Raw genomic sequence first — 21,155 nt, forward strand, 5'->3', positions numbered from 1 at the left:
TACTGCAGATGTGCACAAGTTACTTGTTCTGCAAAAGCTAATGATAATTCAGTATCGTTTTATAATTGCCTATTAGCAACTCTTTTGAAAAGTAAGTAACAGACCTTATGCAGTAAATACACTGCATCTGTCAGAGGAACACCTGCTGTGCTGGTGGGTGACCAGATAGCTCTGTGCACTATACGCTTCTTTTTTTAGTACTACTTAGTAATGTACATAAATAGCATTTTTGTAATTTATAACTTTATTTAATTCTGCACTGAAATTGCTGTGGCTATATTAAATATCTGATTTTTACACCAAATTGTAAGTCTGCCTAATACAGACTACTGTGTGAATTAACAATATTGGTTAATTAGCCTGGACACTGAACCATTAGTGTCCACTTGGACAATGAACAATTGACCACAACTCTGTGGGTGTGGCCATCCAGCCGATTTCTTACTCACTCAGTGGTCCATCTGTCAAATCCATGTCCTGTCAGTTTGGAGATCAGGATGTTGTGTGGGATGGTGTCAAACGCCGTGCACAAATTCAGGTAGATGACATCAGTTGCTCTGCCACCATCCACCATCTCTGTAGCCTTATCATAGAAGGCCACCAAAATGGTCAGGCATGATTTGCCCTTAGAGAAGTCATATTGGCTGTCATCAATCACCTCCTTATTTTCCATGTGCCTTAACAGATTTTCCAGAGGATCCTGTACCATGATCTTGCTGGGCACAGAGGTGAGACTGACTAGTTCCCTGGGTCTTCCTTTTTTCCCTTTTTAAAAATGGGAGCTATGTTCCCCTTTTTCCAATTGGCAGGAACCTCACCAGACTGCCATGACCTCTCAAATATGATGGAGAGATGCTGAGCAGCTGCAGCTGCCAGCTCCCTCGGGATCTGTGGATGGACCCCATCAGGTCCCATAGACATGTGGCACCTTCAGATTCTTTAGATGGTCATGAACCTGTTCTTCTCCTACAGTGGGGGGTTCGTTGTTCTCCCAGTCCCTGCTGTCACCTGCTGTGGCCTTTGCAATGATGCTGGAGCACTTGCCAGGGAACATTGATGCAAGTTAGTGGTGATTTTTAGGTCATTTTCATAAAAACCTGCCATAGTGAAACTTTGAGCAGGTTTTGATTCATAACTCTTTTAGAAGACTTTAGTGTTGTGTTGCTGTTTTTATTAAAGTGCAAAAGGATGATCTTGTAGAGCTGTGGCATTTTCTTAGTGTGGTTTGCTTATCTTAGGATGTTGCCCCTAATTACTTGCTACATTTTTAATAAAACTGAGTAAAATTGAATTCTGCAGAAACAGTGTATTAAAACTGGCCAATGTGAAAAGTACTTGTAAAATTCTTTACAAGTCAAGTTGTTCTTGAATTCTTATTGCCACAGGTCCTGGTTTTCTCATTTATTGGGGTTGCTCCCTTTATTTAACTTCTCCCTTTTTATTTAACTTTTTTTTATTACTATTTGCATTTTTCTCATGTCTGTACAGCTCAGTGGCTTAATTTCCCCATCTGCAAGTTATCTTACACTTGAAATCAAATTATCAGTAAGGAGCCACAGCTTTAAATTCAGGGTATAGAGTCTGTTAGAGCTTTTCAGTTGGTTCCCTGTCCTTACTGTGCCTACCAGTTCCACTCTTTAACCTTATATCTGTCACACAGGCTTGGTTGGCTGATTTTCAAGCTCAATACAGTAAAAAGGACTTACTTGTTTATAACAATAAAATTCCTTATAGCCCTTCTTTCCTACAGATAGAAAATTACTTTTTGAACCATCTAAAATTTGTTCCACTGAAATTCTGATCTATCATTGCTTTAAAAAAACCCACATTGATATTATTCTTACAGTATTGTGTTGCAGATTCTAACTATATGTTGCACATGCTCGACATCAGAGATCTTTACTGTTTAATGTGATGCCTAGGGCAAGCATAAGCATCTTGCATGCTTTCAGCAGACATTTTCCTTCAACAAATAACTGTAAATAATTTATTGATGCAATAAATGGATTATCTTTTTATTTAGATTGAGCTGCTGCAGGGATACTAACTTCATTGGGCTCTTGGCTTCACCTAAATTGGTGAATAATAGCTGGAAAATGTCAAAATTACTGCAGATTTTGAAGGTGAACTATCTGAAACTGTTTTGGAGATACCACCAAATAGTACTTGAACATAGAGAGCAGAGGAGAGCTATTTTGCATTTGACTTGGCTTAAAGTAGATCCACCTGGCACTGACTAACAGAAGCTCCTTATAATGTACAGGTTGCAGTGAAAAACCTATTTTTTTTTTCTCAGAATCCCTTCTCCTGGAATGAACATTTTCTGAACTTGTCATTGCCTCTAAGAGCATGTTCAATCAGCAATAACACATTTGTTTTTGTTTTTTTTAATGAGAGACTGCATGTTAGAGAACCACAGCTTGTAGCTCTGGAAGATGGAATGATGCTTATTTCACTTTTGTGTAAGTTAAGCTGGAAAATGTTCAGGCTGTAGAGATCTTCATTGTAAAATTTGATAACAGCCTTATCTTTGTGTTCTACAACAGGGTAGCACAGCACACACAATGATAGACATAAAGCTACCAATCATTATATAATTCAATAAAGTTGGCAAAAATAAAACACTTTTTAAAATAAATTGCAGTATTGGTCAAGTCAGTGAGTCTGTTGAAATACAAACCTTAGTATTTTTTATTTTACTTTGATAAAATAGAGAGATATATCTTTCAAAAAAGCAGCATCCTGTGTAAACTAAGATTTAGACTTAACATTATTCCTAGTCATGCAGGAAGTCCAGAAGAAAAAGAACTATGGATAATCAGTTAAAGAACTGACAGATACCCTGATGTGTTGATCAGTAGTAATACCTAATTTCTATTTCAAGTGTGCTATAATGGATTACCATATAGATGCGGCAAAGCACTAAGCATTAAATAGATCTATGTGTTTTCTGAAAAGGCAATATTATTTCACACTGTGGGGTTTCTTAAAATATTTCTTATTAGTGTACTGTGAAACTAGAAACAAGATGTCAATAGCCAGTTTGGATTCACAGCAGTACTGCTAAAAGTCTGGGCTGGAGTGGAAGAAACTATCATTTGTTTTATAGGAATAGCAGTAAGTGTTTCTTAGAACACCAGTGGATGGGAGAGTGTAGGAAATGTTCTTGGAAATGCTAAGTTGAAAGGACAGCAGCTGCACCTTGTTCGTGATTTAGCCAATCCTGTGTCACACTGTAACACCATGTTAGTCTGGGGACTGTAATGCACGTGTGAAAATTTCTAGTTAAAAGGAATTATAGGCATAACTTGTAATTAACTTGTAACATTCAGAATTTTTTGTTTTATTAGTGTAGACTTTCAACCATGATACCTAAATTTTGCATTGCATGAGCATACATGGATTCTGAATTGAGATTGTTTATATTAATTCTAATCTGCTGTAAAGCTTTCATATCTTCAGTAGGTAGCTGTGATGCTAGCAATCTAATTTGTGGGTTTTTTTGTTTGTTTTTTGAAAGTTACTTTTGTTTACTGTCTGGTAGTGATTAATCACATCTTTGCATTTTTCAAAGTGCATCCATATATTTATTTTTTTCCCCTGGTTTTGAGATACTGAAATGGAGAATGGTATGAGAAGTTAATTAAGTGTCTCAATTTATGCTGTATGACATGATTTTGGGATATGGAAGCTTTCCTCATATAGGAACTTCTGTCCTCTTCCTATTTATTTCAACCCTTGAACTATTTGGATTTAGTCACCTAACAAGGGTGTTTCATTCTGTGTTTTTTAAAGAAAAAAAAACAACTATGAGCATGTTCTTCTCTTCCCCAGCCCTTCCAGCTTCATGCCATTTAAAGGTTAGCCTTGCTTTTCCTGGTGGTAGTTGTCCTCTGCAACAGCACTTGTTTTCCAGATGTTCTCTGGGCATAACCTAAATTTCACTGGCACTTGGATGTGTGAGATGTTATTAAGTTGTTTTTTTTTCAGAATGGGTCTTTATTATGCAGCTTTGCCATTATATCAGTTTACACAGCTTACACCTTATCATAGTTCATTTTGGGGAGTGAAGTTTGCGTTCAAGTTGAGGTGAAATGGTGTAGCATGTAAGATAGTACATTCACTGTGTGCCATTGTGCCTCTGGCCTCTCCCAAACAACGGTTGATGTGCTTTGCATCTTGCACTGAGGGTGCAGTAAAGCCCAGCTTCCTTCAATGCATGATTGTGTTTTGAAACAGCCACCAAGTAGCGGGTTATTTGTTTTGATCCTGAATCAATTGGCACGTGTAAACTGAAAAACTACTCTTAAGAATGTTGCTGAAGCTCTTGGGAAGGGTTTGCTTTCTTTTGGCAACAAAGCAAAATTTATTTGTACATCATTGGGTTACTTTCACAAACTTTCATTCATAACACGTGAGTATGCCATGCCTGGTGTTTTGAGTACACAACAGACATTTAGTGAAGTAGGCATATATTTTCTAAATATAAGGGTTTTTTTACAATGAAGATTTTTCCTTTAGTATCTGAAATATGCTAACATGCATTTCCACTAGTAGTATTACCAGACTGTGACAAGTTTCTAATAAAGCAGAGTAATACAGTAGCGGTGCTTGGTTTTTTTTGCACGTGTGAACTGAAAAACTACTCTTAAGAATGTTGCTGAAGCTCTTGGGAAGGGTTTGCTTTCTTTTGGCAACAAAGCAAAATTTATTTGTACATCATTGGGTTACTTTCACAAACTTTCATTCATAACACGTGAGTATGCCATGCCTGGTGTTTTGAGTACACAACAGACATTTAGTGAAGTAGGCATATATTTTCTAAATATAAGGGTTTTTTTACAATGAAGATTTTTCCTTTAGTATCTGAAATATGCTAACATGCATTTCCACTAGTAGTATTACCAGACTGTGACAAGTTTCTAATAAAGCAGAGTAATACAGTAGCGGTGCTTGGTTTTTACAGTTAGTGTTTTGAAACAAATGAGAGAGAATTTACATCAAAGACAAGCTGGTGGTATCATCTACTTGTACTACTTGAACAATGGAAACAAAATAAGTTTTTGTGGTTTTCTGTAATAAACATTAAGATGTTTGAAGATTCCTCCCTGCAGTGTATTCTGATACTTGATTCCAGACCATTTTTTGTCTTAGTAGATGAGTACCCTGAGTTGTCTTTCCTCGTGTGCTTTGGGCCTGCCATGTGGGATCAGTCTTAAACTCAACATGCAGGTGCCACTGCTTCTGCAATGTCACGAAGTTTTCATGATTTAGGTTAGAAGCTCCTTTCTGCCCTCTGCCAAGTTAGGCAAAGATTAATGTCCAAAACGATAATGAAAAGAGGTGGGCTGCCTAGTATTTTAATATTTAGATTATAATGATAATTCTTTGTCTGTGGATCCTGCAATCTGATTGGCAGAAACGTGGTCCTTAACCAACAGGTAAAGCCCAGTGTGAATCATGGCCTCATTTTTAGCCAGTCAGATCCTTCATTCCAAGCACATTCCTCCTGCCCATGGATGGGGAGCTAGACCTCTGCCCACCAGCCTCCCGCTCCTTCAGTCCCTGCTGCCACGGGGTCCTGGGGAGGGAGCTGCGGGTGCAACACTGGAACAAAATACAGCAGGAACATAGAAGGGCGTGCCCAATTTGTATTCTTATTCTAGGTAAACTTTTAGAAATGCTAAATGTTATTTGGGGAGCATGTGCTATGGTAAAGATGTGCAGGAAGACCAGTCTGTCTGCGTGACCTGAGGTCTAGCTCCCTAAGTCGTGACTTCCATCTTCTGCCATGGAGAAAGGAATGTTCCATTTTCAAAAAGACTCTATTTTGAGTGTTGTATATAATTACTGAAGCACTTTGTTGTAAAAAATAAACAAGGTCCATCTTATTTCATCTCTTGAGCACACTGTTTTTAACAGCAATAATGATTCATGTGTTGGCCGGCTATGGAGGATTGCCTAAATTGCCAATTCTTGCTTTCTTGGCTGTGATGTTTTATTTCTTCTTGTGAGCTTTTATGTGCAAAAGACCAACAAATGGGTCACCGTTGCTTAAGTGACTTGTCATCCATTTTGCATCCTGCATGTAGTATTTCTGAAAACTTAATGGTGCTTTTTTGTCCAGAAGTTTGTTCCAGTTACTTTGATAATTACAAGGAACTCTGACTGTTAGTAATTCATAACATTGTTTAATTTAATTTTAGTTCCAAAAGTAGGTGTTTAAAATGGTTTTCCATTTACATAGATCTCCTTAATTTCATATTTCAGTAGCTGAGAAGTAGTAGGATTCAGACATTTTCTGTGATATCTGTTAAACCATATTTGTTTGCTCACTTTTTGTGGGAGGCTGAGCAGCAGTAAGTTAGTTGTTCTCCTTTAGTGCTCATAATCTCTACTTGCTGAGTCCTAGACTACACTGCTAAACTTTTAAAAAGAGGAAAAACAAACAAAAAAGGTGTCTTGGACCCTGTTAACTTAAAGTCCTTTTAAAAGCCATATTTTCCCAAGTGAGACTCCCAAATAGTTTATATTTGTCCAGATCATTTAATAGCATCCACTAAACTAAGAAGAAAAAACCTTTAGTAGCCTCAAATGTTCTTTGCAACTAAGATTGTAAGACTCCATTCAGAAAAGCACTTAAGCATACACTTAAATTGCTTTGCTTTGTTGGTGCCCTGTAGTTTAACAAAACTAAGGGGGAATGTGTTTGACCACAGCCTCTTTCTTTGTTTGATCTGCCTCTGTTAGGATCAGTCCAAAACTACAGAGGCAAGCCACTACATATTATTTCACGTAAGTGCTTTACTAACTGCATGTGCTGTGAATTAAATTAGTCTGGCTTTGTGTAATTTGGCTCGGTTTCACTCAGCGGCTGAAAGCACAGGTAGATCATCTCACAGTAAAATAACTGCACCGCTGTTCATCTCTGCTGTAGAAGGGAGATCAGACCCCATTAGTTGATGAAAAGACAGACCTAAGCCACAGGAGCTCAAAATCTGGACTGTATCAACCTAACAGTAGTCATTACCAGACACTTCAGAAAAATGTAACCCAAAGTGAGCTGCTTAGAAATCTGTAACTTCCTCATCAGAAATCAGTTTATAGTCTGGAGTATGAGGGTTTTGCAGGACAGTGGGAGAGGGAAAGTGGTTCATGGCAGTGTCACGGTATTTATTCTGTACCATTCCAAGTGTCATTCTCCATAACAAGAGAGTGAGGTAATGGGCAGGAGTCCTTACTATGATAGCTATTTGTATTCTATTATGTTCTCTATGTATATATTACCATTTCATTTATGTTTTGTGTATTAGTTTCTCTGTATCCTCTGAATGAGCCAGTTTATTATGGAAAATTTGACTGTTTAGTTTTGTTTCCTGCAGAAAATATTGCAGCTACTACCCGAGAGGATTTTTTATCGATGGCATTTTCGCAGTATAGGTAAGAAGGAATGGTTTAAAAACATTCTAGTACAAATAAAATAAATGTTTTTTGTAGTCACTTCCGTGGTTCTGCAAGTCCTGTTAACCATAAAATCCCTTAGTGTTGCCCACACAAAAAGTACATACAAAATGAGACTTGCAATTGAAAATTCTCAAAGCATATGGAAAAATCTTTTTACCTACTGTGACAGCTCTATGTGTTCCTTGTTTTGTGTGGTTTTGGTTGCCTGGTTTGTTTTTATTTTGCATGAATGCTCTTTACATTTTTGTATTCTTGGATTTACCTGGATCTTCCTCCCTTTGTTCTTTTTCATGTACTGGAAGCTATCAAGATGATGGGGGTTATAAACCAAATCACCTTTTTCTAATTAAATCCCCTTTGTATTCACAGACTAACACCAAAAATTAAGATTGAGGAGATTTGTAGAATCTGTGACTCTTTTGCAAATTTGCCTTCTGATAGAGTGTTGCAAGCGATCATGAATGAGATGCCCATAGGAGTCTGTAGTGCTAAATATTGCTCTTTGCCTCCTCCTGGAAATTCTGTAAGACTTGGTCTGTGATTGGTAGTTGAGCACAGGTGGTGCTAAATTGAACGCAGACCATGGGACTGCTGCATTGATCAGGAGCTTAATTTCTGCTCTGATACTCCTGTATTCTTTGTGCAGTTTTGTTCATTAATATTTGTGAAACAGTTGTCACACTGGGAAATAAATGAGGGATTTCAGGTTTAAAGCTGGGATAGTGAAGGAAAGAGACTGAGGATCTAGATCTAAGCTTTTTAGTACCTCTTTTTGATCAATATTTCTTTTAATGAGTGCTCCACCATTTTACTGGCCTTTGAGCAGCATTATGAATACAAGATATTTCTGCACATTTAGCCCCAGCTGTCTTTCAGTGATTCTCATATAGCAGAGGATTAGCCAAGTGTCACGTTAGGATGTGACATTGGCCATGGCAGACACAAGCTACCTCTGAGTGGCATTCACTTGGTCAAACGTGAGAGCTGTATCTGTTGTTTCCCCTTGCTCCTAAGGTATTTACTGCACATATTTTGGCTTCTGGAGCAAGGGAAGCAGTAGGAGTCCAGTGAAGAGAAGTCTTGGAGTTAGTGAAGCTCTGCTTTTTTTTTTTTCCTTTTTTTTTCCCCCTGTAGTCTTCTGTCCATTCTGCATGCTTTGTGAGGCAGGTGTTCTGCAGAAGAAGGCTTCATAAGCATGGAGCTGAAGATCATATTACAATGTATGCATTTAAAAAAGAACAAAATTAATTTACCAACTTAGTTGGTAAATTCCTACACTAGAGTTGTTTTATCTTAAGCATAAAGTTAATAGATATCTAACAGGCTTGGAGTATTCACTTGTGAACTTTGTAAATCTAAATAAGAAAAGCAGGGTTAATCTTTCTGAACAACTATTAAGTTTTTTAGAAGTTTTCATCTAGTTTGTAGAGATCTTTCAACTAGATTTTAAAAGTAGATTTGAACATTAATGGTATGGGTGAAAAAACAAGTGTGTTGTTGACTTTAGTTGAAGATAGTTAACTTTTTAATGATTTAAATATTCCTGGTGGTCTGTGGTGCATGTATAGGAAAAATTTTCACCTTGTGGTCACGTACAGGAGCCAGAAAGCAAGATGTATTCCTTTCCTCATTTGAAAAGATGTAATAAAGCCAGAGTCGAATGGGCATAGAAATATTGCAAGGTGAAATACAGTTATTTTGATAGTCAAAGCACTAGATAATCCAGTTAAGTAGCATCACTTCATAATTTCCTCTGAATTAAAACATCTTTGATTCATCACCACTTTGAAGATTCTACTTCCGAATGCTACCAGAGTGATCACAGCATTTTGTTTTGTTAAAGTAAATTTTACACTGCTTTGGTGGCTGGGGTGTTGTTTTATTTCTTCTCAGTAGTACTTTTCTGTTGTTTGGTTTCTAGCACTATTTCATCAGCTGCCATGTTTTTCATCAGAACAATGAATTTGCTGTTGCAGAAGAAATAATGAGGGGAAGTTAAAGGTCAAGGAAAGGGCTGTTGTCACATTTCCAGTTAGCACTGACAAAAATAAAAGGAGACATCTGCTTGACCACTTTACTGCCATTTCATCCAAATTAGTCCAGAACAAATTGGTTTTAGTCAGTTGTTTTACAGCAAATGTATTATTTATATATATGCTTCTCTTCAGTTGTCGTATTTGGATATTTTTTTGTGTCCAATAAATAAGCTACAAAATTTGGTGGTGCAGTTATTTAAAGCTGTATGTTGTGATTTGCTTTTTGCTTAATGTTCGTGTACATCAATATGTATTTCTTATCTATATTAATAATTTCCATTTAATACTGTAAAATGGTGAGATCTCCAGGGAAGAGTCACATTTAAGGAATATACATAATTCACAAATACAGGAGGAATAACAGTTGAGTGCTACATGATGTATTTTTTTCTCAGAATCGGATTAAAACCATTTTTTTACCTGAAGGATTTGATGTATAATGTCTCCCTGATTTTTTAGGTCAGACATTTGAAGTTAAGGGCAGTTAGCCTGGTGTTTCTAAAACCAAAAAAAAAATATTTTGCAATTTTAATAGACATTAATGTCAATTTGTAGTATAGATTGCTAGCATCTTTTTCTTGTCATTATTGTCAATATTAGTGTATTTGAATGCTTTAATCCTATAAGTTTGATGACTCGATTTCTCCAAATCTAGTAAGTAAAAACTTCCACTAGGTAACTTATTTTTAATGAGAATAATTTGAGAATTCTCATCTGACTAAAACCAAAGTAACTCACTGTAAAGATACATTGTGTTTAAACTTATAACACTAATGATTATTGTAATTAGATTCACTTTGGGTTTTCTTCACTCCATAGTTTTCTTTCTCTTAAACACCTGCTTAGTAGCCACATAGTAAATGGCATTAAATTAGCCTTCTCTGTAGTATTTAAAAAAAAATAATTAAAAATTCTGGTAGAAAGTAACCATCTTAGTATCTGATACTTGCCTATTTAATTTTTTGAATCCAGGGTCAATTCTGAAGAAACTTTTGCATACTGGAAATTCTCTCAAGGTATTTATCTTTGATGATGTATTTATATTTATATTCACTTTAATTCTTATGGAGCATATTTTTCAGATTGTTAGGCTTTGTAATGTTACTTATTCACCTTTCAATAATAAATGTTATTATTCTTAAATTATGTTTTATCTTCTTCAGTAATTTTGCTGTTCTAATGACCTTTGTAAGTTACCTGGAGAAGGTATCAATATATTTTTCTTAATACTTCGCTTAAAACTTTTTTAGCCTCTGATGGGAGTTGCAGTGTTAATGCTTTCTCCTTGGAGTGCCACTGCCTTGGGTATAGTTTGCTCCCAGCCTTCTCTGCTCATGATTATATTAATAATGCGATTCCTCTTGGTATGATGGAAGACTCTCTAGCACATAGCTGGGATGAAAGTACTTGTCCTGCATTTTCTTAGCTGTTTAACTGTGTTACTACTGCACTTACAGATTTGTTTCAGTATCTTTTTCTACAAAATCATCCTCTTGTAGATAAGATGTGAAGGAATCCGACTGTTTCTCCTCTGGCTTCAAGCGCTTCAGACTAACTGTGCAGAGGAGCAGATATTAATATTTGCATGCCTTGTGCCTGGCTTTCCACCCATTATGTCCTCACGAGGTCCCTGTACACTAGATAACCTCATTAGTCCTCCTAATTCACCAGACGGTGAGTAAATGAATGTGTTGCCTCCCCCTTCCACTGAGGTCGTGGTGGAGCTGGAGAGTTTCTTGGGGGGAAGATGCCACATGGGTGATACTCTTTGTCTTTATAACTCAAGAGATGTACTGAATTTGTCCAGCTACTGTATTTGTTGCAGGTGTGGCCTTCTGATCTTGTCCTTCTGAGTTCAGAACAGTTGGGTTTTGTTTATTATTTTTTTTTCTAAGTGAGATGCAGCTGTATGTTACTGCAAAAAAAATAGGTGAGTAGGTTTACAGTGTATTGGTTAATGTGTAGCAATTGCTTGTGTTAACCCTTCCAAACTGCAGGGAATCAGAGGCTAGTGCCATCCTGATTACATGTGGTAGGACTAGGGGAAACAGAGGAACCTCAAGCAGTTACTGGACTTTGACTCAGTACAGCTTAAAAGTGCATTAATAATAATTTTCAAATTAATATTTTCATAGAAAATACCTCCTATCTAACTATTTTCAAGTTTCCTTCATTTAAAACTTTGTATTTTCATTTTAGCTAAGATTTTTCCAGAAGAAATAACCCCACTTTTGCCAGCTGTCTCTGGAGAGAAAATTGCTGAAGACCAAACCTGCTATTTTCTTCAGCTACTGTTAAAATATATGGTAATTCAGGTGCGGAGCACATATGTTTTTAACTGTTCAAATTTGCACCAATGGAATTGTTGTAGAAAATTAAGTCTACATTGTATCTATATGGAAGTGGTTCTTCCCTAGAAGGAAGCTGTCTTCTACCCTTTCTTATTTTTGTTTTTAAAAGGAAAATAATCCCAAAGGTATTTCTGTCTGCCATCTTTGACGAAAAGAAGATGATTTTCACACTTGTGATAAGAATTAATGAATGTTATATGAACTTCATGTGTTTGATTGGTTTAGGGTAAATTAATATAGGGACACATTCTGGACACACGCTTCACTCTGGACACATACATAGCTGAGGAGACATAAAGGAGCACTGGAGAAAGAGATGAAAAAGGAGAGATGGCTTCTGAGATTTTTTTTTTTAATGGGGTGCAAGTAACATGTAAATAAAAAAAATTTAAAAGTAGTGCAGCTTAATCTGCACAGAAAAGAAATTTAGATAATTTATATATTTAAAAAGTGCAAGTTAGGCAACATTTTAAATGAAGTGGAAGCTGTATAGATAATGAACATGAAAGAACTCAGTATTAAAAAAAAAAAGATAAAAGATAACTAAATAGTTTGAGATACATTTTTTAATATCAAAAGGCAAGACCAAAATGATATTTGGAAGGGGTTTTGTCATCTTGAATAAATGCTTTTTTTGGAAAAGTGGCTGTATGAAATGATCAACTTCCTACATAGCAAGTCTGTTTTACATATCAGATTCTCACAACACTTCAGTTAAAAAAATTGTTTTCACTGTTCTTTATATACTCTGTTACGTGTTTGGGATCTAAAAGATCGACTACACTATAAATCCAGTTGCATTGTGATTCATCAGCGTTCACTTATTTGTGTTGCTCAGTAGAGAGGAGCACAGCTGGGCAGTAACCTTCTTGCTACAGGCAAGATTAAAGTAATCTGGTTCAAGTGCAGAATGATTGCTCAGAGCCAGAACACAGAGCAAAGCTACACCTTCAAGAAAACTTGTATCCGGAACTGGTTAGAATTTAGTATGAGTCAGTTTATTTACATAACAAATAACATTACACAAAACCTCAGTAGTCTTGTTCCCAAGCTCTACATGTGTCTCGCAAAAGTAGGACGTTGCAAGTTCCACAGTTTTTAGAGTTTTGAAAGCAGGTCTAGTACAGATTAAGTAAGAAAATGTATTCAAAAGAATATAAATAAATTTCATGTGACTGAGGTAAACAAGTCAGTTTTTCTTTCATGAATTATCATGGATTCATTGGATTTGTCATCTGCTATATATAGTGCTGACAGGCTTTTCTAAGAGCTTTTGTTGCAAAAAATAAAAATAATTAAGAATCCTGTAGTCTTTTGATGTTGCTTAAAAAAAAAAAAGGAAGAAAAAAGGTGAGCCTGAATTTAAAGTAGATATCAAAAGATAAACACTTTTAGTGCTCAAGGAAAAATTATGTAAGAGACTAAAATCCTGGTGGATTTAAGTCATCAGTGGAAAAAGTGCCTTATTTTAGAAATGTCTAGTTTCACCTTTCTTAATTGAAATTGTATTGGATTTTCTTAAACAAATGAAGAAAACACACCTCTGTGGGTTATGTGCAGCTTACTCCTAATTGAAGGTGTTCTAATCTGAAAAGAGCAGCTCTTTGTTAAAATTTGGCACAGCCTTCCTGAAGATTTGTAATTAAAAACTGTTGGTAAAGAGTAACTTGAAAGTACATCTATGACTCTGTGGTGTTGATCTATGCAAAGACAGAATGCCTTTAAAAACTGCCATGAATGTCAACCTCCTCCTTGGCAGCTGAAGTAGGTGTGTGCAAGTGGATTAATCATGGGCATGGGGAATGTTTCTGATGACAAAACATATTTGATAAAAGTGTAGCCTCCAGTGACTTTGTCTAAAATCACAGGTGAGAAGCAAATTTGTTAAAAACATTGATAGGACGTTCTCTGTGCTTCTCTGCATTAGAAGAGCACAAATACTCTGGCTTCCAATGAGCTTTCTTTCTTTCATGTGCTAAAGCCTTCATGGTAATATCTTATATTCTTACTGCAATTTGTAGAGTTTTTGGGACAGTGCAAATTTATTAATCTCTTTTTAAAGTGTAATTGTTTATCTTCTGTACTCGATGTGAAATCATGGTCAGTGTAAGACATTAACTTCAAGCATTTTGTTTGTTTCTCTTTAACTCCATAACAAAGGCTGCAAGCTTGGAGTGGAAGAACAAGGAGAACCAAGACACTGGGTTTAAGTTTCTCTTTACCTTGTTTAGAAAATACTATCTTCCTCACGTATTTCCATCTTTTACAAAGCTAACCAACCTCTACAAACCTGTTCTTGGTAAGTAGGGAATTTTTGTCTTTTAGGTGGAAAAGAAGTAACAGTGCCTGTTTTCAGTAGCATCTCCATTACCTGCTGGCATGTCAGCACAGTTCTATTGAATGAAGATTTTTCCTCCCTTGTCCCACGTTTTGATTTTCTGAGATAGCGCAGGAAGCTGCTGCTGCTGCTGCTCATTGCTGCATAAGGGCTGGCCTGAATGTCCTTTCCTAAGGACATTTCCACTGACATAGCATATATGTTATGTGAGCAAGGTCCTTGTAACTGTGAGTGCAAACTGGAGCGTAGGAGGTTCCATGTAAATATTAGAAAAAACTTGTTTACTGTGAGAGTGGCAGAGCACTGGAACAGGCTGCCCAGAGAGATTATGGAGTCTCCTCTGGAGACATTAAAAACCTGCCTGGGCAAGTTCCTGTGTGATGTGCTCTAGGTGATCCTGCTCTGGCAGGGGGGTTGGACTAGATGATCTTTCGAGGTCTCTTCCAACCCCTGAGATTCTGTGATTCTGTGTTATGTAATGAATACAGAACATGCTCTGTGTCTGGTTTTCTAAAGAATCAGCAAGCTGCCCAAGTGTGAGGGAGTAGCTAGCTTAGTTACTCCTATTTTACTTATTGTATCCTTGAAGAGAAAACTATCATGAAGGACCAAATGAAAGGAAATGGAGATGTACCTCTATAGTTGTAGAGTTAAAAGCATGTTGTCTCAGAAACACTCAGATTTTGCCTAGTTTTCGCCTGAATTATGTAGTTGGTGGTGTTAATGCTCACCTGATGTATTGCAGCTCTTTCCCGTCCCTCCTCTTTTAACTCCTGTTCTTTACATATTTAGTGTCTAAAATCACGCCAGGGGTGCTTCAGCTGTGTTGCTGACAGCTAGAGCTCAGGGCTTCTGTGTTTTCCAATTGTGTAGAAGTGATTTTTCCTTAAATCTAAGCATCTGAACAAATTATGACCCAACCTGTTTCCCTTTGGCAATCTTCCACCTCTTCCCCTGTGTTTTCTTTCTTTTATTTCATCTTGTGCAGTGCTCTTTGCACCTGAGTTAAATTTTATTTCCAACGTGCTAAGTATCCTTTTTCTTCCTGTCTTTGCACTGTCAAGAGTTCCACACCCACCTTTTCTTTCTCACTGTACTTTGTTAATAAAACTCTGTGAAACTTGTAAAATTAACTTACATGTCAGTAGAAGTAGTTTTTTGTTTTCGATTTTGCCCATCTTTTTGCAGCCCTTCCATTTTGCTTTCCTTTGTTCTGTGTAATACAAATTATAACCTTCAGGAAAGGTCTCTGCTTTCGTGTTCTCTGTTTTCTTTAGGAGTAGTAACATTATTATTGAATATAAGCATTTATGTAATAAAAGCTCTCAATCATTACATCTCCTATTTCATATGGAGAAAATGTTGGTGATGTGTTCAATCAACACAGTTAACCAGAGTCTGGAAGCAGTTACACTTTCATAAGATTCTTTTTATGTTCTCTTTTTATCTCACCAGATATTCCTGATGTACGACCAAGACCAGTGTACATTACTGCAACAAGAAACAATGAAAATGTCTATAGCACAAAAATCCCATACATGGCAGCTCGAGTTGTTTTTATTAAGTGGCTCGTTACCTTCTTTCTTGAAAAGAAATATTTAACTGCTGTTCAGAATACAAAAAATGGAGGAGAAATGCTCCCTAAAATTATTCAGGTGTGCTTTAAAGTTTGCCTCTCTTTTCATATGTACCTGCTACCCTTGCAAATGATCTCAGTGCACTGACAACTGAAGTAAAAAGAAATTAGATCCTAAAGTGAATAAATGCTGTACTTGATTTATTTTTTTTTATTTTTTTTTCTGTGATGAAGGAGGGTATCTCTAAGGGAAAACCTTTAGTAATTTAGTAGATTTTTATTTTTTTTTTCTCAGAGCTGTTTCCCTTACTAACTTCGTCAGCACTGTGTTTTGACTTCTGGAATTTAATCTGTAAACTGTCAAATTTGTTTGTGCCATGGACCATTTCCCAGCAACCTCAAAGGCTGCTTTGTTTTTGTCTTGATTATAGCAGCTGTTTACAATGAGATATTAGAAAAATATTTCACTTTCCAATTGCTGGTTGAGACTTCTCTAGCATTAGGGACTTCACAATGAATTTTGTAGAAATAAGTGCTTTTTCTTTTAAGAGATTCTCTAACTTCCTGTTAAAAATTTAGCATCAATATCAACTTACATTGTTCTCTTGAATGGTAAGTGTCAGTGTCAAATCTGGATTCAGTGGAAAGCATACATTAAGCATTATAGTAGAACTGCATATTTTCATATCAATTGCTTTTGAAGTTTCTTAACTGTGGAAGTTTCAAGGTCTGAACCAGCCCAGTGTTGATTATCTTCTGAAAGTGCTTTTTTAAATTTGTCTTTTGTATCTCATTGGAAATTCCACTTCTTGTATAAACTGCAGTGCCATTCCAACAGACACAGCCTATTGTGTTTTGGTTTTTTTTATCCTCATTTTACTGAAATCTATAGACAGCTGACACCAAGTAAATATTTAGGTTGTATAAAGGTAATGCTGCCCCCAAAATGGAAAGTGGTTAAAAGTTATCACTCAGCTGAAGCTGTGTGCCAGCTTTTGGCAAACGTTGACTTCTTAGTGGCTTTGAAGTTCACTGGCTGTACGCCGTGCCTCGCTGCTGTGGCTGAATCTCACCACAAAAGTTCATGGTGAAAAGCAGTAGAGGTGTTATTGCTGCACTGTTCCTGCTCACTTGGTTGATGTAAACATAAAGCAGATGTGTGTTTGGGCAATGCTTGGAGTTAGTGTTAGTTGGGTTCTTTTTCTGGTAGCTCAAAAGCAGTTATTTAGTCCTTTGTCTCCTGGCTGGATCATGTTAACCGGACATGGTTTGAGATGCTGCAAAATACGTGTGGTGCCAGAACAAAACCTGTTAAAGAATTTTCAGGAGTAATAATGTGCAAAAGTATGAACCTTGTATAGTGATGTGGTCCATTGTTTTCCAAAAATGAAGGGACTTGGAGCTTCTTCTCCACCATGTCTGTGCCTTCCTCCCATGCACCTCTCCTCCTTTTTTGTCTTACTGAGCATACAAGTCAGTCAGCTGTTTTGGGCTGGGGGGGGCATATGACGTGTATGTCATGCAGTGTATAAAACCACATTCTTTCTTGGATCAAGCATTAGACTGTAAATTAGACTTCCTGACTGCTAGGATTCCAGTGTGTTGTTGAAAAAGAGCACTAGTATCTTGAGTTCTGTGTAAGCATTTCAGATTTTTTTATGTACGCTACTTCAGTTATTTAACTGAGCATGTATTTCCTTCTGTGTAGACTGTTGGTGTTGTGAACCAAGACAAAAATGCAGAGCTGGAAACCAGTATGCCTTACACAAGTGAACAGGAGAGAAGCCATTCCAACAGCAGCACCTTGTCTGACAGAAGACTCAGCAACTCCAGCCTCTGCAGCGTCGATGAGCAGCACCGCACTGTCTACGAGATGGTGCAGAGGATCCTCCTGTCCACTCGAGGATATGTTAACTTTGTTAATGAGGTGTTTCGACAGGTAAGTGTGTATGTTTAGTTTCTGGTTTGTTTTTGTTTTGTTTTTTTAAAGGAAATTTCGAGGTTATGAGAGAGAACACAGTGAAGGCTGCTGGTCAGATGTCAAATGTGATGATAATCACACCAGCACCCTTTTAGTTTGGAGTCCTTACTAGGTCTAGTTTTAATGATAAAATGAAGACATTTTTATAGGACCTGAAGCTTGCTGCTGATGCCAGACATCAACATGTCTTAATTGAATGGGCCACTTTATTTGTTGTTGGTATTATGATATAATTTAAGCAAGCACATACGCTTTATGGTGAAGTATCTTGTGTGGCACCAGTGGGACAGATGGCACAGGGACATGGAGTTCTTTTGTGCACGTTGGGAACCGCTGTGGCATGCTGCCCTCTCCTGGCCTTTGTTCAGAGTGTGGAAAGCTAGACCAGTCTTGAAGGGAGCAAAGGCTAACGGGATGCAGTACTTCTATCATTTTTTGTTATGATCAGTGTCCAGTAACTGAAAGAAATAATTGTATTTGGATCCGTTTTGTGTTTATCTCTCCCTTCCAGAAATCTCACTGTGTATTCCTCTACACTTTTTTTTCCCGTACGGTAGTTCTTCACCTTTCTTCAAAGCATTCTGTGCAGTGCCCGTTCATCCCTCTGATGAGCTGTTGTTTCTCTAGAGTTCTAGCAGTTGGCTTCTGGATTTTTCAGTTTCTGCATCCTTAATGACAGTGGCTGTGAAGACATTTTCAGAAATTTCACATACTTGCTGTCTGGCATATTGGATCTTCTTTTGCTAACCCTTCAATTTCCATTGAAATAAATTGTTGTATGTTGCACCTCCTGCTGACTATAAAGTCAAAGAAGTGTACAATGTGATGCGAAATTTTCCACCAACCTGAGCAAGACACCTTTGTAGTGTTTCTGCAGCTAAACTAGGTATAGGAAATGCTATAGTTTTGGACCCTAAGCATGTATATAGAGAGTTTTTAATCATGGAGACTGGGTGATCTCTTCATAGTTAAAAGGACTTATTTTTTACTATGAAAAATGTATATTAATCTCTTTCCGTCAGTCCCCTCTCTTAAATAATCTCTTTTACCAACCCAGTCGGTGAGATTAACCTCTGGAATTCTCTGGGCGGCGTTCTAAGAGTAAGAGCATTACCCAGGAGGCTTATACAAACATTACTTAAATTGAGTAAGATTATAAAGCTTGTAAAAAGGAAACATACAACAGTATCACTCAAAACAACAGGTTATAACCAACAGAACTCAGTAAAAATTGTACTCTCAGAACAACAGGTTACAACTGGAAAAACTGAGCAGAGAGATACAAAAAGAGAAAGCAGGAAAGATATCACCACCCTTGGATCCAGAGATTATCTGGATTGTTATCAAGGAGGTTGTGGTCCTTGCATGGTGGGTGTGCACCCTGAGCATTTTGAATCTGCCTCTTTTATGGCATCTGGCCCCACCTCTCTGGGTGAGGTTCAGCCTACTTGGCACAGATTCAGTCTTGGATTTGGGAATGTTCTGGAAATGAGTCGTTGGGACACAGGGGTCCAGGTGGCCGCTTTGGCCCTGCCCTCCAGCCCCATCCGTGTTGACTGAGCAATGACCTTTATTATGCATGGTCTCTGTCCTTCAACAGGAAAGTGGCCTTTTGCAAGATGGCACCCTGTCTCCAAAGGGCTTCTCTTGTTCCTTATCAAGTAAGGACAGTGTTCCATTTATCACGCCGGCTGCCAAAGGACGGCTCCCCCTTCAAGGATAGAGTCCAGTTTATCAGGCTGGTTGCTGAATGAGGTGCTGTCCTTGTGACAACAGGGTCCAGGTGGCTTATGGAATAAGAACCCCACCTGAGCACAATGTCCAGTTTTTCAGGGTAGCTGTTTTGAGGTAGTTATTAATTTTGGCACTCTATAGTATCTTTACAGGATGATTCCCAAACATGGATATTTAGGAGTATGTTGAAAATAAATTAATTTTGTAGGGAGAAAGGATGGAATGCCAGGCACTGTCATCCTTATCACAGCTTACTGTCTTGTATCTATCTACATTTGCTGAAATAGCATTTTACATTGCATACTGCCGATGTAATTTGAAGTTATTTTCTCTAGAAAGTGTAGCAAAGTTTATTCTACCAGGCCTCTATGGCTATTAATGGCTTGTGAGGTGAATCCACATTGAGTTGGAGAGCTTGCAAGGAGCAAAAAAAACCTCTTTGATTTTGTCCAAACAAGTACAATATGAAAGTAATTTGGAAGTAAGAGTTATGGAGTTGTGAATGGCATAGATATATGCACAGGTTGTTGATTATTCAGCTCCTTCTAGTACAGACATAAAAGTAAAAATCATGTATCCTTTCTTTATGAGTTGTATTTATGGGTGGTGGTGTGGAGGCATGTTTATATATGTATGCAAATCTTATGTCCCCTGTACAGTAAAATGAGTTAACTTCTTAATTTAGGCTTTTTTATTGCCACCTTCTGATGTATCTGCAACACGAAAAGTGGTTAAAGTGTATCGGAAGTGGATATTGCAAGAGAAACCTGTGTTCATGGAGGAGCCAGACAAGAAGGAAGACAGTCAGGATGCTGTTGTCAACTTAGAGGATTCATCAGTGCAAATGGATGGTAAACATGTATGGTATCACTGTTACATATTTATGCTGTTCACCCACAATCTATTTTATAATTTTTAAACTCAATATGTAAATGCATATCCATTTTAAAAATGTGTGGAAAATCAAGACAAAAAAATTCTTATACTTAAGACCCAGAAATTTATAAAAAATATTGAGTGTTCAATAGCCTTTACTGAGTGTAAGGAAAGATTGCAGCTATTTTGAAAAATGTAATTGGTTGATTAGTCCCTGTCTATACAAATACGGTAGCAAGACTTTAACGGAAGAAATACTAATATGTTCTGCAGTGTTAAAATTTACACTGTCTGTTGGCCTAGTACATGTAGGACTATCTCCTTTTGGTGTTAGTTACTTAAGAATTTGCAAATATCTAGTATTTTGTAGATCCTGGAGGCAATATTTGGATTCAGATACCTTAGGGTAGAAAATCTGAAGTGTGGATACAAATTCAGTGCATCATCTTTTTAGTATCCTATCCTGAATTATCAGTAAAAGCTGACTTTGGTACTCTTGACACTGTGAAGCTATTTAAAGGGAAGCTCTGCTGTACTGAGAAAGGTTTGAGTTCTAAAAACATAGTGAGGATGAGAAGGTTTTGACAGTGTGTTTTTGTAGGGAATTTATAGTTTTGCCAGGTTTAAATTAAAATATTAATGCAATCGGTGGCTACAAAATGTGATGTCAAATATTTTAAAGTAGCTCTTAAAAGTTTTATCAACCGTTACACTCCATATGTAGCCTGTGTATTTATTAGTCTGTATTTCTCAGTTTGAGAGACTAAGAAATAATAGACATAAATTCCTTGCTAAAATT

At 37.1% G+C, this 21,155-nt stretch overlaps 1 protein-coding gene across 1 annotated transcript in view; it reads left to right on the forward strand.

Moving 5' to 3' along the window:
- Positions 1-21,155, forward strand: part of RALGAPA2 (Ral GTPase activating protein, alpha subunit 2 (catalytic)) — a 156,895-nt gene that overhangs the window by 45,557 nt on the left and 90,183 nt on the right. Inside the window, exons 4-11 of the mRNA XM_010005126.1 lie at positions 7,383-7,440; positions 10,473-10,516; positions 11,000-11,174; positions 11,700-11,815; positions 14,012-14,150; positions 15,645-15,844; positions 17,474-17,704; positions 20,166-20,339. Coding sequence (XP_010003428.1) covers positions 7,383-7,440; positions 10,473-10,516; positions 11,000-11,174; positions 11,700-11,815; positions 14,012-14,150; positions 15,645-15,844; positions 17,474-17,704; positions 20,166-20,339 — 1,137 coding nt within the window. The remainder of the gene's footprint in view (positions 1-7,382; positions 7,441-10,472; positions 10,517-10,999; positions 11,175-11,699; positions 11,816-14,011; positions 14,151-15,644; positions 15,845-17,473; positions 17,705-20,165; positions 20,340-21,155) is intronic.

This window comes from Chaetura pelagica, unplaced genomic scaffold, assembly GCF_000747805.2.
Source record: "Chaetura pelagica isolate M959 unplaced genomic scaffold, ChaPel_1.0 scaffold171, whole genome shotgun sequence".
NCBI lineage: Eukaryota > Metazoa > Chordata > Aves > Apodiformes > Apodidae > Chaetura > Chaetura pelagica.